The sequence below is a fragment of the Carcharodon carcharias genome, chromosome 18 (assembly GCF_017639515.1).
Source record: "Carcharodon carcharias isolate sCarCar2 chromosome 18, sCarCar2.pri, whole genome shotgun sequence".
NCBI lineage: Eukaryota > Metazoa > Chordata > Chondrichthyes > Lamniformes > Lamnidae > Carcharodon > Carcharodon carcharias.
The window spans coordinates 55039480-55056733 of record NC_054484.1 but is presented as its reverse complement, the minus strand read 5'-3'; the positions used below and the strand labels follow the sequence as shown (position 1 = coordinate 55056733).

The window sequence follows — 17254 nt, the reverse complement described above, 5'->3', positions numbered from 1 at the left end:
TTAATGGCAGAAATACTTCTTGCTGTCATAGATCCCCTGTTGGAGACATGACAGGCAATAAAAAAAAAGTATGACTAGTTCCCTAAAAATATAGCACTATCTGTGATACTGTATCAGCATCAATGAACTGTGCAGAATAAAATGCAAACGCTGAACAAGGGCAATGAAACAATGAGATTCTTCATCTTTTTGTATTTATTGATCAGAACAGCACAGCCAGAAGATATATACAAGACTGGTGAAATAAGATTTAAAATGACAGCAGCGCAGATATTCCTTCAAGGATCTTCCGTTTGTGGTGATATTTAATGTGTGTGTGGCACAGAGGATTGGATTCTGCATTTGTTACAATTATCCAACTACAAACATGTTGAGCCAAATCTTCTGGTCTCTGGATTGTCAGATACTGGACGTATGATTGGAAATGCACGTTGGGACACTGAGGAAGTCCTGACATGCTGGCCTCTGTGGGAATAGTTAGGGAAGTTTCAACTTCCAATGGGGAATTCTCCTGTTCCCTGGGACTCTCTGCGAATGTCTCCGACTCTGAATTAGAGTTGAAGACTTGGAAGAGATCCATGGCACTTAGCTGATTTATTTACACAGGAAATGTTAGGCAGAAAAAAACTAGTCTAACTCCTGAGTAACTCTAGAACTGAAACCCCAGTCACTCACACTAATCACCTGACTACACCCCTGTTTCCCCCATGAATACCCTCACTGGTGCCCCCGACTACTCCCCTGATCACTCTACTACCCCACAGATCTGACTGCCAACCTGCCACCTCACCAACCAGCCAACCTATCCACCTACCACTCTACGCACCAACCACCACACCCACCTGCCATCTCACCAACTTGCCATCCTACCCACCTGCCATCCTACCCTCCTGCCATTCTATTCACATGCCACAACACCCACCTACCACTGTACCCACCTGCCACATTACCCATCTACCACCAGATCCAGCCTGCCTACCTCTCATCTCATGCACCTGCCACCCTACCCACCTATGCTGTGCTTATCTACTTACCCATGTACCCACTTACACACACACACACACACCCTACTCATTCATCCACTAATGTTCACTTGCTAACCTTCAAACTGGACCTTTGAACTTACCATATGGGAGCTAGTGCTGTAAAAAGGTGGCTTGACCTGTCTTCCCCCTAACTCTGCTCCACTGTGACAGACCTCTCTGAGGGATGCTATGCTCCGCATTTCTGGTAAACCAAGGTTTGGAAGACCTATCGGGTTGTGTGGAGCAGCATCAAGTTTGGGGAATGTTCAAACCAAGCGGCAATCTGATGACGATTGCTGCTCCTCGGAAGATCTGGGCTGTTACGAAAACCATTCCTTCCTTTAACTGTTTGTAAAAACACTGGAGTAGAAATTGGACCTCATTGTGCCCATCTTATGGGGTGTAAATGAGCCCCAAAAGGCCCAAATACCAGGATGAAAAAGGGATAATAATTGGCACTGTGCCATAGTCTTCTGGCAGGGAATTTTCACAGGAAATGCACAATGAGTGCAGTTGATGGTTACATTAATTAAGAAATTTCAACAGCTTTTCTTTGAATGAATCCTCAGAGAGCTATAATGCAGTGTAATTATGAGGAGACTTTAGGAATGGAGAGGGCTGAGGGATGTTTTTAAATTTACAAAAGATTTTGGTAGAGTTCAGAGGGAAGAACCATTTTTTTCTGCTTGGACATATGGGGAGCTATCAATTCAAAATTGTTACTGAAAAAGTGCAAAAAGAGAGTCTTTGAACAGAGTTTTATATGAATATGGAATACTTCACCAGATGGAAAAATCGAGTTAAAAAATTATTATTTAAGGTTAAAAAAAATCTATTTATTTGAAGCAGAGGACAATACAGGGCTGCGGGAAAAAAAGTTGGAATTTGTTTTGGATTGTTCTGACATGATGGACTATTTGGACCTCCTTCTGTGCTGGGAACTTCTATCCATTTTAGAAGAGAAATTTGTGGGATCAGCAACTACAATGAAAAATAGATAGGATGAGGAAAGTTCAGGGAATAGTCTAATTTTTATGTTATTCTTTTGATTCCAACTATCACAAAGGCAGTGCTTCAGGATCCAATTAAATATTTAATATGCTGACTATTCCTCCAATACCTAGACATGATTCACTAAGAGCAGCTGATTTTCTTTAAACTTATATAACTATACAGTATAATCAAGTCTCTAAATGGAAACCACCCACTTAAATCAGCCATTACATACTTTAGAGTGATTGTTAGCAGCCAGAGGTCATTAGGTGAAGACAGATGCAACAGAAAATTAGAAATGCCAACACTTAAGGGCTTCTGCTAATTGGAATTCATAACAAATTCTTGCAATTAAATTGGAATGACATTTTCTGTGCAGGGATGACCATCTGAACTGCACAAAAAAAAGAAAGAACCCTAGTACTTTAGGCAGTTGAAAATCATCACTTAGTGAAATGTTGTTGCCTACCTTTCCAAAATAATTAATAGCTTCTTTGAATTGCATTAGGAAACATTCTTTGAATAAAAAGAAAAAATCATCACCAGGAACTAACCAACAAATGGATGTTCTGGGAATTAAATGTAAATTATTTGATGAGTTTTTCAACACATATTAGAGGAGGAATATAGGAGGAAGAGTAGACCATTAAACTTCTCAAGCCTGTTCCAGCATTAAATGCAATCATAGCTGATCTGTGTCCTAAGTCCATTTAACTGCCTTGGATCTATATCCCTTAAATACACTTAAGCGCAAACATCTGTTGATCTCAGGTGAAAAATTTTTAATGGAGTGAGCATTTTTTTCAAATAGTTGTTCCAAACTTTGCATGAAGTGTTTCCATATCAATTATTTTCAAAATCCTAAAACCCTATATTAAAATCACCACTTAATTTTTTATATTCCAGAGAATACAGCCTAGTTTATCTGATCTTTCCTTATAACTTATTCTGTATAATTCAATACAGGGGATTTCCCATTAGACACTCCAATCTAATGCAACCATCAATATACAGCTGGTAAGAAATCTGAGGTGGTCTTTTGGCAGTAGGTAGTGTCCCTGCCTCTGAGTCAGGAGTTCTGGGTTCAAGTCCTACCCGAAGACTTGATGACCATGGAAAGTGCATTCATTACCTGGCCAAAACAATCAACCTGTAAGTCCTTCTATTATGCATATAGCAGGGAGGAAGAGCGGGAGAGTCTCCTGGTCAACCATGCTTGATGTGGAGCGACATCCTTCTTCTTTTGCCTCTGGTGACAACGAGCGACCTATTCCAGGGAAAAAAAGCTAGCTATGGAAACAGACATAAGCACATGTTTTGTCTGCCTCATATGTCATTAAACATATGTCATTTAACGGTACTATAAGTGTTTAATTGTAAAACATTGGGCCGGGTATTCTGCTTGCGGACTCATCAGCCTATCATTTGCCCCCATTTAATTTAATGGACAGGAAGATTCCGGTTTGCCTAGCAGAAGATTGTGGCACTTGTGTCTATAACATTATCTCTATGATATTCAAAATCAGCCATACAAAGGGAACACACTTAGTATGTAACTCTAGTATTCTCATTTATTTTTTAAATTGTTCAATCATCTCTTAAAATGAAACCCTTGAACTATTCAAATTAGGAAAATGAATCTGCATACCTATTGTTTCACGTATAAGTCTTTCTTACTTCTGCTTAAGTTATACCATAACTTCACAGGAACAAAGCCACTTAAAACAAAATATACCCAAATGATTGCTGCATTGATAAATACAAAAACAGCCCAAATTCACAGAAGCCTGAATTTTTGGCTTGGCGAGCAGGGGTGGGGTCCACTCACCGAGGCATAAAATGACACACGGTCACATCAGGCAGGCATCCCGACCTCAACAAGCGTCATTTAGATTTGCAGTTTGGTGGGCGTACAGCTGACTTGGCTGCGCACCCACAGAACTGTCAAAGGCCTATTAAAACCATTTAAAAAGCAATTAATGTTATAAACTGAGCTGCCCGTCCAACCTTAAGGTCGCGGGCAGGCCTTCTCATTTTTCCCGTCCCGACTTCCCAACTACACCCCCACCTCCTGACTACCATCCTGACCTCCAGACTACACCCCCAACTATCCTCCTGACCTCCCGACTACACCGACACACCCCAACTACCCCCCTGACTAGACCTCCACATTCCCGACTACACCGACACACCCTGACAACCCTCCTGACTAGACCCCCACACCCCCAACTACCCTCCTGACCTCCCGACTACACCGACACACCCTGATTACCCTCCTGACTAGACCCCCACACCCCCAACTACCCTCCTTACCTCTTCACTACATCCCTACCCTCCCAACCTCCCGCCTACACTGCCACACCCCGACTACCTTGCTGACCTCCTGACTGCACCTCCAACTACCTCCCGACCTCCCAACTACAACCCGTTCCTTGACAATACTTCCAGCCTCCTGACTATGCACCTACCCTGACTACCCTTCTTCTTCTTCTAATTGTTGCACTGCCTCCTCATCCAAGGCGGTCTGGGGGCTGGGACTGAGGCACCTGCTGGGGCTGTCCCTCCTTTACTTGCTTTTACTTGCTGGTGGCTGGAATACTGAGAAGAGATAATTAGCGATTGACTAGGTGGACCTCTAGACTATAGGTCACTCACAGTCATTGTCTGCATGTGGCCAATGTATACTGGATGGACCCTCACTGGCTTGTTGGGAGAGGCTGATCTTGTCTTCCATGCAGGAACAATCTCTATCCTCCAAAGCTCTGGGGTCCCTTGTCTGGTCTTTGCTCTCTCCCTTCTGTTGTGAGAAACCTTCTCCTGCATAAAGACAGATGGATTCACTGTGAGCACAATGGATGAGCAGTTCAGAAGCATCCATGCCTGTTGTCTGCTGAGCCCTCAGCAATAAGATATTAATATGCTGTTCATGCAGGATCTTACATGAGATAATGAGCTTAAAATGTCTGGCAGACATTCCGTACTGATGCTCCAGCTGCTGGTTGGGTGTGACATCCTTGTGGACTCTAACCCTTAGACTACCTGATGACCTTTTCAGGGTGTGATTTTAGAGTGAGTCGAAGTTTCACTTACCCTGGTGGAGCATATCAGATCATTCATTCCTTCCCTGTACTGCAGGGCAGTCATTTTTTTGCTGGCCACGGGTGCTGACCTCCCTGGTGACCTCCGCCCAGGCTGGCGAGTTTCTGGTGGGAAAACCTTTAGCTCCCATCCTGAGGAAAGAGGACCACCTGCCTTTCCTGAATGGCCTGCAGGAGAATCCCCAAGAAGGGTTTGCTGAACCGTAGAGTGAAGGGTTTTGTTCTTTTGGGTGCCATAGTGAAACATAATTAACAACACACCTGGCCTGCAATGAGTGAATGTCTGTGTGGGTGCCATTTAAATATGGTGGCAGGACCTTCGACACCATGAGGTAATGCAGGCTGGATGAATCTCTGCCCAGCCCACCACAAGATTTGACAAGCTCCTCGTTGATGCATAAACAATGAGCTGAAAAACAGAAAATCGCATGGATTAATCTGGTCCGCCAACCAGCAGGAATTACACTGACTTCCCCATCCACTACCACACTTAGTCTCCAGAATGGAAAATTCTGCCCATAGAGTGATCACAGAAGATAGCCAATGAGCTCTGCGAGTCTTTGCCAGCTCCCCGGGGAGCAATCCAATCATTCTCACTCCCTGGCTCTATCGCTGTAACCTGAAAGTTTATTCCCTTCATGCCCATCCCATTTCCTTTGGAAATTGTTTCCACATCCACCATTCTCGTTCCAGGTCATTACCACCTGCATTCTTCCTGTATTTCTTGCCTAAATTCTTACCTGTGTCCCCTAGTCCTTGTACAATCAGCTAATGGGTTCCTTGTCTACCTTATCTAAGCATGTCACCTTGTACATCCCTATCAAATCTCCCTCAATCTCCTCTGCTACAAAGAGGAAAGCCCCAGCCTTTCTAACCGAACGTTGTAACTAAAGCCCCCATTCCTAGAACCATTCTGGTAAATCTCCTTGACACCTCTCTAGGAATGTTCAAATCTTTCCTAAAATGTTGTGACCAGAACTGGATGCAATACGTTAGTTGAGGGCCTAACCAGAGCTTTATATAGGTTCAGCACAACTTCTCTAAGTCAACAACGAATGTATCTTGCCAGTTTTTCATTCCACAGTATCTTTACAGTGCAGAAGGAGGCCATTCAGCCCATCGAGCCTGCACTGGCTCTTAAAGAGCATTTCACCTACCCCTACTCCCCTGCCTTATCCCCGCAACTTTGCATATTCTCTCTTTTCAGGCAGCAATCCAATTCCTTTTAAAATACCTCGATTGAATCTGCCTCCACCACCCTCTCAGGAATTTCGTTCCAGACTCCCAATGATCCTCTGGGTGAAATTTTTTTTCCTCACATTACATTTACTCCTTTCGTCAATTGTTTTGAATCTGTGCCAGCCAGTCCTTGATGTTCTCTTGAGTGGGAACAGTTTCTCATTATTTAACCTGCCCCATACCCCTCAGGATCTTGAATACTTCTATCAAGTCCCCTCGCAACCTTCTTTTCTCCAATGAAATCAGTCCCAACCTCTCCAATCTACCCTTCCTCCTGGGAATCATTCTTGTGAATCTGCTCTCTACTCTCTCCAATGCATTCACATCCTTCTTCAAGTATGGCACCCAGAACTGGATGCAGTACTCCAGATGAGGCCTAACTAGTGTCTTATACAAGTTCAAAATGACCTCCTTACTCTTGTACTCAATTCCCTATTAATAAAGCCTCAGGTACTGTAAGCTTTATTAACTGCTTTCTCAACGTGCCCTGCCATCTTCAATGAACTGTGTATGTATACACTGAGGTCCCTCTCTTCTTTCCTTTTAGAGGCTCTCCCTTTATTTTATACTGTCTCACCACATCTTTCCTGCCAAAACAAATCACCTCACAGTTCTCTGCATTGAACTTCATCTGCCACTTGTCTGCCCAATCTACCAACATGTTTATGTCATTTTGAAGTTCAAGACTATCCCCACCATAGTTGACAACATTTCCAATCTTTGTGTCATCTGCAAATTTTGAAATCATGCCCTGCACACCGCTGTCTAGGTCATTAATATATATCAGGAAGAACAAGGGTCCCAACACTAACCCCTGAGGAACTCCACTACAAACCTTCCTCCAATCTGAAAAGCAACCATTATCACTACTCTGTTTCCTGTCACTCAGCCAATTTCTTATCCAAGTGCCTATTTTTCCTTTTATTCCATGACCTAGAATTTTGCTCACAAGTCTGTTGTGTGGCACTGTGTAAAATGCCTTTTGAAAATCCATATACACCACATTAACAGCATTGCCCTTATCAAACTTCTCTGTTACCTCCTCAAAAACTCTAGCAGTTAGTTAAACGTGATTTTCCCTTGATGAACCCATGCTGGCTTTCCGTAATTATCCTGCACTTGTTTAAGTGATAATTGATTTTATCCCATACTATAGTTTCCAGAAGTTTCCCTACCACTGAGGTCAAACTGACTGGTCTGTAGTTGCCAGCTTTAACCTTGCACCCCATTTTGAACAAGGGTATCACATTTGCAATTCTCCAGTCCTCTGGCACCTCCCCTGTGTCTACAGAAGACTAGAAGATTATCACTAGTGCCTCTGCAATTTCCACTCCCATTTCCCTCATCTCCTTGGACACATCTCATCCAGCCCTGGTACCTTATCTATTTAAAGTAAAGATAGCCTTTCCAACACCACCTTCCTCTTGTAAGTTCTTCTAATGTACCAGTTACCTCCCCTCTCACCTAGGCCTGGGTAGCAAGTTCTTCTTTTGTAAAGACAGATGCAAAGTACTTGTTCAACACCTCTGCTATTTCTCTAACCTCCACAGGCAAGTCCCCTTTTTGACCCTTATAGAAAACCTTGGGATGAATTTTTATGTTCACTGCCAGCCTCTTTTCGTGCTCCCTCCTTGTTGTTCTTATTAGTTTATTCCCTTCTTCTCTGGTCCTTCTGTATTAGCCTGATTCTCCATTGTATTTTCTATCCGACATCTGTTGTACATGCACTTCATCCTTTTCATCTTTACCTCTATCTCTCCCATCATCCATTGCGCTCTGGATATATTTGTCCTACTTTTCCTCTTCAAGGGAATATACCTTGACATTGTCTGCAATACTTTTTCTCCACTTGCACTTAACCACAGACTTTCTGTGGACTTTGTAATGAAACTTGTGGAGATTGTAAATGCATTTTGATGCAATGCCCTCTACAGGGAATCTGGGGCATGTGTATCTCCTGTGTCAGCTATGGTTCAATTGGTAGCACTCTTGCCTCTCGGTCAGAAGGTTGTGAGTTTAAATCCCATTCCAGGACTTGAGTACAAACATTAAGGTTGACACTCCAGTGCAGTATTGAGGGTGTGCTACACTGTTGGAGGCCCATCTTTCAGCTGAGATATTAAATTGAGGACCTGTCTGGCCTCTCAGGTTGACATAAAAGATCCCATGGCACCCTTTGGAAAAAGAGCAAATGAGTTAGCCCTGGTATCCTGGTCAATATTCATCCCTCAATCAACCTCACAAAAACAGATTATCTGTTCATTATCACATTATTGTTTGCTGCTTGCAAACTGGCTGCTGCATTTTCTACATTACCACAGTGACTACATTTCAAAAGTACTCAGTTGGCTGTAAAGTGCTTTGAGACATCTGGTGACCATGAAAGATGCTGTATACAAGTCCTTCATTTTCTTGTTAACCAATAAATTGAAGAAACTTTACTGCAACATAGAGTCTAAACAAGGAAATGTCAGTTAGAATAGTTAATTCAATGCCAAGTCACATACATATAGCAAAATAAAGGGAATATGGGATTAATGTTGGAAGAAAGAGGGTGGAATTGTCCTAGATTTGCACTAATGCAGTAGCAGGCATGAAAAATGACGTTTTACCCACCAGCCGCAATGGCGGGTTTTTGTGCCATATTATCCACTTTCCATCTCATTAATTATGCACCCACAGGAAACATGCCATCTTGCTGGTGAGCATCCTCTGAATTGCCTGCCAAGCCATCACATCACTGCTTCCTCACTCCGGGTGCCATATCTAAACTGCAGCTGCACGCACAGTTCCCAATGCTGGCAGCCCAGGACTGCGTCAGTGAAAACATGGCCCTGAAGGCCAAGAAGAATTTGGTGACCCATCACTGCAATGTCTTTTGGAGGCTCATGGTGATGTCCTCCATGCCTGCTCTGGCTGCAGGATGTCCAATAATCTCACCACTCTGGCTTCGGAGGCGGTGGCAGTGGTGGTCAGTGCCAGAAGAGGTTGGCCAGCCAATGCATAAAAGATTTCGCCCATGCTGCCAGAGTAAAGCAGCCATCTCATCACTCTAGACTCTCGTACACACAAGACCATCACACATTCACTGTATCTCACTCACTGGCAGCTCAAGTGCATCACCATGCACTCTCTCACACACACCCTCACATCTCCATCTGGCTTCATCTCCTCTGGAGACTACCTCCCCATCTTGAGGCCACTTGCACAGATCAACATGTGCCCTTGCCCTGTAGTCTTTTCCCTTGCCTAAGGTCACTCTTTCCGCTTCCCCAAGAAAATGCTAGCCCTGCAGACGTTGAAAAGCCTCCCCTGCCTTGTGTCTGTCTGGTAAATAGAGATCTGCCAGTCAGCCCCCCTCTGGGTGATGTGGTGCTGCCTGCAAAGCCTGGCACTGATGACTGCAAGTGCCACCTGAAGCAACGTAGGCAAACAAGTCGCGAGCGAAGTGCAGTTCGCCAGGTGCATGTCACTTATGTTCAGCTATGAAATGTGCCAGATGATCCAGCATAGGGAGATGATTCTGGTGAGCATGGCTTAGAATGAGATGCTAAAGTATTGAAAGTCATTTCCCGACATGGGGAGACAGGAAACGCTGCCCATCATTGATGAGCGGAGCAGACGATTGCAAACGGGTTTCATGACAGTGTAAAACTGATTTTTGGCCTTCTCATATTGTCTGCTCGCACCCACCATGACGCTCTTCACCACAGAGACTGGACGATTCCATCCAGAGAGAGAGAGATAAAAGAGAGAGATAGGAAAATATAAAAACGATTATATTTCTTTTTAAATCTCCAACAATAATTGAAATCTGAAGGAAAGAGATTTCACACTTGGATCCATTTAGTCCCACTTTCTTTGTCTCAACTTCCCACAAATAATGCCAGACGGTTGACTGGTAAGTTAACAAGAAAATTTAAGATTATTGGGTGTGAAACCTCCTTGAGTGGTGGAATGAAATGACAGTAGTTACACTCTCTTTTCCATTTGGAATTAGCAGCTCGTTTTACAGTCTTCCTGATTTTACAGGTGAGTAAATCGAGCTGCTAATTCACTATTGTCTGATCAACACTAGCATCCAAGACGAGTTTCACCCTCAATCATTGATTGTATATGTTGCTATCACACAATCAGCCCAATCTTTCGTACATCATTGGACCTTTGCATATGTGAGATATGCACCTAAAGTCTCATAGAGGCTTTCTTTTTTTAAAATCAATCTTTGTGAGCCCAGGAGACACATGACTACTCCATCTACCCAACAGAAAACTTCCACCCCTTTGTGAGCCTGTTCCCATCCCTGGTGTAGTGACCAGTAATGCACATTGGGGAATTGTACCATTTCTCTCTTTATCTCTTACCTCTATCCCTAGGAATTCTGTCTTAATGCAGTTGTTACTTCAATATTTTGTGGTATTTATATACTTCTTTTCTCAGTTTCCCCGTTAGCTTTTGATATCCCTTATCACTCTGAAAGAGTGTTTTAAAATTTCACTACCTACAAGCCTCTTGTGATTTAACTCAGCAAAGCCTTTTTTCTCAGCAGCTTTTATTGATCCTCTGATCTCAAATCGAAATTTTTCCTAACAACATACGTAATGGGAGCAGAAGTAGGCCATTCAGCCCCTCAAGCCTGCTCCACCATTCAATATAATCATGCTGATCTGTTTGTGTTTCAAATTCCACATTTCCATTCACCCTCAATAACTTTTGATTCCCTTGCCTAACAAGAATCTATCCACCTCTGCCTTAAAAATATTCAATGACCCTGCCTCCACCATCTTCTGAGGCAGAGAGTTCCAAAGTTGCACAACCCTCTGAGAGAAAAAATTTCTCCTCATCTCTGCCCTAAAATGGTGACCCCTAATTTTAAAACACTGCCTCCCCCCCTAGATCTGGACTCACCCACAAGAAGGAACATCCTTTCCACATCCACCTTCCTGAGATTATTCAGGATTTCATATACCTCAAACAAGTCACCCCTCACTCTTTTAAACTCCAGTGAAAACAAGCCCAGTCTGTTCCAACCTTTCCTCATAAGATGACATGGTCATTGCAGATATCAATCTAGTAAACCTCCTCTGAACCTCCTCCAATGCATTTACATCCTTCTTTAAATAAGGAGGCTAAAATTGTACACAATATTCAAAATGTGGTCTCACCAGTGCCCTGTATAACTGAAGCATAACATCCTTACTTTTATGTTCAATTCCTCTCATAATAAAGGGTAGCATTTCATTAGCCTTCTTAATTACTTGCTGTACCTGCATACTAACTTTTTCTGACTCATGTACTAAAATGCTTCTTGCATCTTGGAGTTCTCCGTTTAATTAATACTCTTTTTTTATTCTTCCTGCTAAAGTGAACAACTTCACATTTTCCCACATTATACGACATCTGCCAGATTTTTGCCCACTCACCCAATCTATCTATATCCACCTGCAACCTCCTTATGTCCTCTTCACAACATACTTTCCTACATATCTTTCTGTCATCTGCAAATTTAGCTGCTATGCCTTCACTCCCCTCACCTAAGTTATTGATATAAATTGTAAAAAGTTGATGCCCCAACACAGACCCCTGCAGGAACCCACTCATCTCATCCTGCCAATCAGAAAAAGACTCATTTATGCAAACTGTTTTCTGCGAGCCAGCCAATCTTCTATCTATGCTAATATGTTACCCCCTACACCATATTCCGTAATGACTTTTAATGCCACTGTATTAAATGCCTTCTGGAAATCCAAATACAACATGTCTACAGGCTCACCTTTATCCACATTTCATGTTACTCCTTCAAAGAACTCCAATAAGTGATGAAACATTATTTCCCTTTCACAAAACCATGCTGACTCTACCTGATTGCCTTGAGTTTTTCTAAGTGCCTAGCTATAACTTCCTTAATGATCAATTCTAACATTCCCACGACAGATGTCAAGCTAACTGGCCTATATTTTTCTGTTTTCTGCCTCCCTCCCTTCTTGAATAGAATCTAGTGAATTTTGGAAAATTGACACCTCTCTCTATCATGAAGACGGAAGCAAAATATTTGTTCATTTCATCTGCTATTTCCTTATTATCTACTAATAACTCTCCATTGTCACTCTCTAGAGGACCAACACTCAATTTACTTACTCTTTTCCTTTTTAATTACCCGTAGAAACTCTTGCTATCTGTTTTTACATCTCGAGCTAACTTCCTCTCATACTCTTAATTTCTTTCTCCTGATTAACATTTAGCCATTCTCTGCCATTCTTTATATTCTGACCAATCATCTGGCCTGCCACTCATCTTTGCACAGTTATATGCCTTTTTCCTTAAGTTTGGTGCTTTCTTTAACTTCTTCAGTTAACCATGGATGGTGGGTCCTCTCCTTAGAATTTTTCTTTATAATAGGAAGATACTTATTCTGAGTATTCTGAAATATCCCCTTAAATGTCTGCCACTGCTTCTCTATTCAACTATCCTCTAGCCTAGTGTCCCAGTTCACTTCAGCTGGCTCAGCCTTCATGTCCACATGGTTGCCCTTATTTAAGTTTAAAATGCTAGTCTTAGACCCAATCTTCTCCTTTTCAAACTGGATGTAAAATTCAATCATATTGTGGTCGCTGGTACCTATGATATGGTACCTTTACTCTGAGGTCATTAATTAATCCTGTCACATCACACAATACCAAGTCTAATATAACCTGCTGCCTGGTTAGTTCCAGAATGTGCTGCTCTAAGAAACTATCTTGAAAGCAATCTATGAATTCTTCAACCAGGCTACTATTTCCAAACTGGCTTTTCCTGTTTTCTGAGAAGGAAAAACTAGTAAAAACTGGGAAATAAGAGTACTGATCCGAACTGTTTTTGCCTTCTATGGTTATTTCTGTCCCTTTATCCCTTTACCCCTGCCATCTAAGTTTAAATCTGCCCTCATTCCTCAGTTTACCCTTTATGTAATGGCACTTGGTTACATTTTGATATGGTGGGAAAAGCATATCATTCATGCAGTCATTCCCTCCAGCTGAAAAACTAGACTGAAGAATGTCTTTATATTTAATAGCTCCTGATCAATTTGCAAATTCCAGCCTTTTGACTGTGCTGACTATAATAATTCAGTGGTTTAAGCAAACACATGGACTTACATTCCGTATAGATATAGGTGAGCTGTGCCAGACATGTCTGGAGTTACTGTTACCGCATGTGTATTGTGGATCATTGGTAAATGTTCTGTTCAAATGCACTTAATGTGTGAATATTTTCTCTTACAGCTCCAATGACAGACAAACCACCCAAGTTCCTCTATCCTTTAGAAAACAGGTTAAACCCTGTGGAGGCACAGCTTGGTAAGTCAAAGTGTTTTTACGTTTTCACGCTATAGATAAAGTAACCTGAAACTTCTGAGAGGCTCAACAATTGTACAATGTATTGCTGCATAAACCTTAATGGGATGGTTACTTTGTGATTACTTACACCACTGTCTCATGTATGTGGGTCACAGGAGCCATTAACAATGATCAGACAGAACGCTGCTTAAATAGGTTTCTGTAGCAACAGCCAGAATCAAAGTGCATTATATGATGATATTGAGTAATGTTGCAACTTCTCAGAAGCAATTACCCACAGAATATATGTTTGCACTTTTATTGAAGTGGTACAATCTTAATCAGTGGCCTTAACATAGAGAACATGTAGCATAGGCCCTAGCTCCAATGACACTATTACAAGTGAAATGCTCATTGACTATGTAGTAATCCCATTTGGTGATTATTTTTTGTCATTCTTGCCAACCAGCTTTATATTGTCTAAGTGCTATTTATTAAATACACTGTGATACCTGGCATTTAAAAAGGTGAAGATTACTTGTTAAATAGAGATGTTAAATGAACCCATATCGTTGTATTAAATATAAAGTTCACAGAACAGTGCTTGAACAAAGTTTTCCATTTGTTGAAAATAGTTTCACCACGAGGACCCCTTTTTGAAAATGGAATTGCTGCAAATAAACTATGTTTGGAATGAACATCCTTTATTTTATATTACATATATTTCTGCCATTTTACTGTTTCTGAAACTTTGCACTCTTGACACCGCGAGATACTGGTGTGGATTACTAAACCCGGAGTGTAACATCTGAATTACTGTTTATAGTTAATGACAGTGCCCTTAATTAGTCACAGTGTCTGTAGATAATTCTGCTCCCCAATTCTGTTGGCTTCAATAATTTGCTTGCGTCAGTGCAGAAAGGATTCTAATTCTAATTTGTTGCTAATTTTTTTGGAATTTTAATGGTGATATTTGCTCTTTAAGCATAACTCTTTGATTTCTCACAAATTAAAGTGCCTAATCCCAGTCTAAGATTACACTGAGATAAAATGCTGTTTACATTCTAATCCCAGTCTATGACTAACTTGGGCTAAAACCTGATGATGTTTTAATCGCAGGCTGTGATGAACCTGGATAAAATGGGGTGATGTTTTAATCCCAAACTGAGGTAAATCCAGGAAAAATTGCTATGATTTAAGGTGAGGCAGTGCTGAATCAGGAATAAGGTGTTATGATGTTTTAATGATATTCTGAACCCTGAATAAAGTGGTATTATATTTTGATCCGACTGTAACTCACCAGGTTCAGCTGTTTTCATACTTTAATCCCAGACTATGGTGAACACTGGATCAGTGGTGTTATTTCAATTATGTCTTATTAGACCATTAATATGTACTAATTAAGCAGAGTTGCACTGGTTCATTTTTACTGAAGTGATGCAAACACAATTGGGCACCATGTCTTTTTGATGAATATGTGTGTGGCTTGGTCATTCACTGTTTTATATATTACATTTACTAAATGACATAATTTGACAAATGGGTTACTTACATAAATGTTGGCATATTATTTAAAAAGTTGCATTTTATTTTGACTATTACAGTTTAAAAAATGGCTCAAATTTTAATGACCTTTTATTTTCCATTTATTCTACATTTCACCAGAGATTTGTCCCTTTTTTGGGCGGCAGTATAATGTCAGCAGGAATGGCAGTAAGCATTTGGCCAGCATTTAATGTTTTACACTCCATTGCACAGTGGCAGATAGTGCCACAAATACATTGCTAACTTGCACCAAAACCACAATGTTGTCGGATCCACTGAGAAGGAACGATAGCTTGCAGCATTACTAAGCTGAAGAGACTATACATTTTCATGTCAGTGCACAAATCCTAAATACCTGTTTCTCAAAATAGGCCTGTGGTAGCTATATTACTGAAACTGTTTTTGTTTTAATAGTTAGAGAGCAAAATCTTTGTTAGCACCAAGTACCCACAGCAAGATACACCTTTACAGTTATGATAAAATCAAGCCGTAAGTTTCTTATCAATCTCAATTACAGATATATGCATAGAAAAAAGAGAAGCACTTGAGCTGTTACCCCAGCAGTTCTCACTGGCACATTGCTAATGTCTTTATATTAGCCTTTTGTTTGGTTTGATAAATATTTATGCCAAGAAAGTACAAATGAATGTCGCAGTTGGCATATAAAAAACACATTAATTATTAAACAAAATGCACTTCTGTGGTGGGGTCTTGTGGCAAGGAAAAAAACAGAAGAGAAAAAAGAAAAGCACATAAAAGGAAAGATCAAAAGCATGTTCCCTGTATAGTATGTGTTCTTTAATAATAGAAAATAAATAAATATGATTTCTGGAAGAAAGCAATATTGATGTTGGCACTTACTTGCACTGATAACTTTGTGCCTGAGAGGGAAATAATTTTAATGCACTCAGTTAAAGATGTTTCCAAGCAGCACGTTAAGTTATTGCTTTATATCCATTGATTTTTGCCGTAATTTCAAAGGGGATGGTGATTTTAACTTCCAAGCAGCCAGTCAGTGGAATGTAAGAGCGACCTACCTGATCCCACTGCTGGGAGCACCAGTCCATTTTGAGAGCTGGGCCTTTGCAGCGCACATCTGGTGAGTTACAATGGCTGAACATCATGCTGCAGCTCGTCAGCTATGGGCCAGCACAAATATAGTGGTAGAAGGCTCATCAAGAGCCAATGTGTCAGCCGTAAGATGAAATCCCCCGCACACTGGAATTGGGAAGGAATATACAAACGCACAAAGAGCAGAGAGAATGCATTCTGAAAACAAGCTCAAGAGACCTGGGAAGTATTAGTGGCAATGTTCATTTAAATCACACTTTTTAGGTGAGCAGAAAAAATAAGGTTTATTAAAAATAAAAATAGAAGAATAATTCCTAGAATGTTCATTGGACTTTCTCAAAACCTAGCATAATTGGCCAAGAAAAAAAGTGGCTTACTGCATTTCTCAGTGTTTTCAGTGAAGTTATGGTGGGAGGTTGGCAATAACCCACAGAATCCTTTTGCTGATCTTTATTTCCTCTTCAATAAATTCTGAAGTGGTGGCCTTGAGGAGTTATTTTTGAGTTTGCACTTCTGATCAGGAACTTCATACAGCAGAGGAACATATTAGAAATTCGGTTTGCAGCCTGTGTATGATTGTTGAACTGTTCACATGAATGATCAGAATTTCCAGTATCATCCCAAATTCCATGATATGCACCGTCAATAGGAAAGGTTCCCAGAGTGGAATCATAAAGCTTAAGATTATCCCTGTCAGGTTCTTATTTTTGATGTTTGGATTTTTAAAAATCCTTTTCTGAGGGCCACCACTGGAATATGAACACACTTTATATAAACCGTGTGATGCCTTATAATGGAAAAATTGTACATTTTTTGTTGAATTAATGGTTTTGGATGAAAGCTTATAGTGAATGTTTAGCTTGCCATCAGTTTTAAACAATTAAGCCATGTCTTATCTGCAAATATGCATTTTATCCCGATCCCAAGATGAAACGGGCCATTTCATTTTAACTCAGCCACTTGCTATAAT

At 41.0% G+C, this 17254-nt stretch overlaps 1 protein-coding gene across 1 annotated transcript in view; it reads left to right on the top strand.

Moving 5' to 3' along the window:
- Positions 1-17254, top strand: part of il1rapl1b (interleukin 1 receptor accessory protein-like 1b) — an 826675-nt gene that overhangs the window by 394770 nt on the left and 414651 nt on the right. The window contains exon 5 of the mRNA XM_041210892.1: positions 13615-13689. Coding sequence (XP_041066826.1) covers positions 13615-13689 — 75 coding nt within the window. The remainder of the gene's footprint in view (positions 1-13614; positions 13690-17254) is intronic.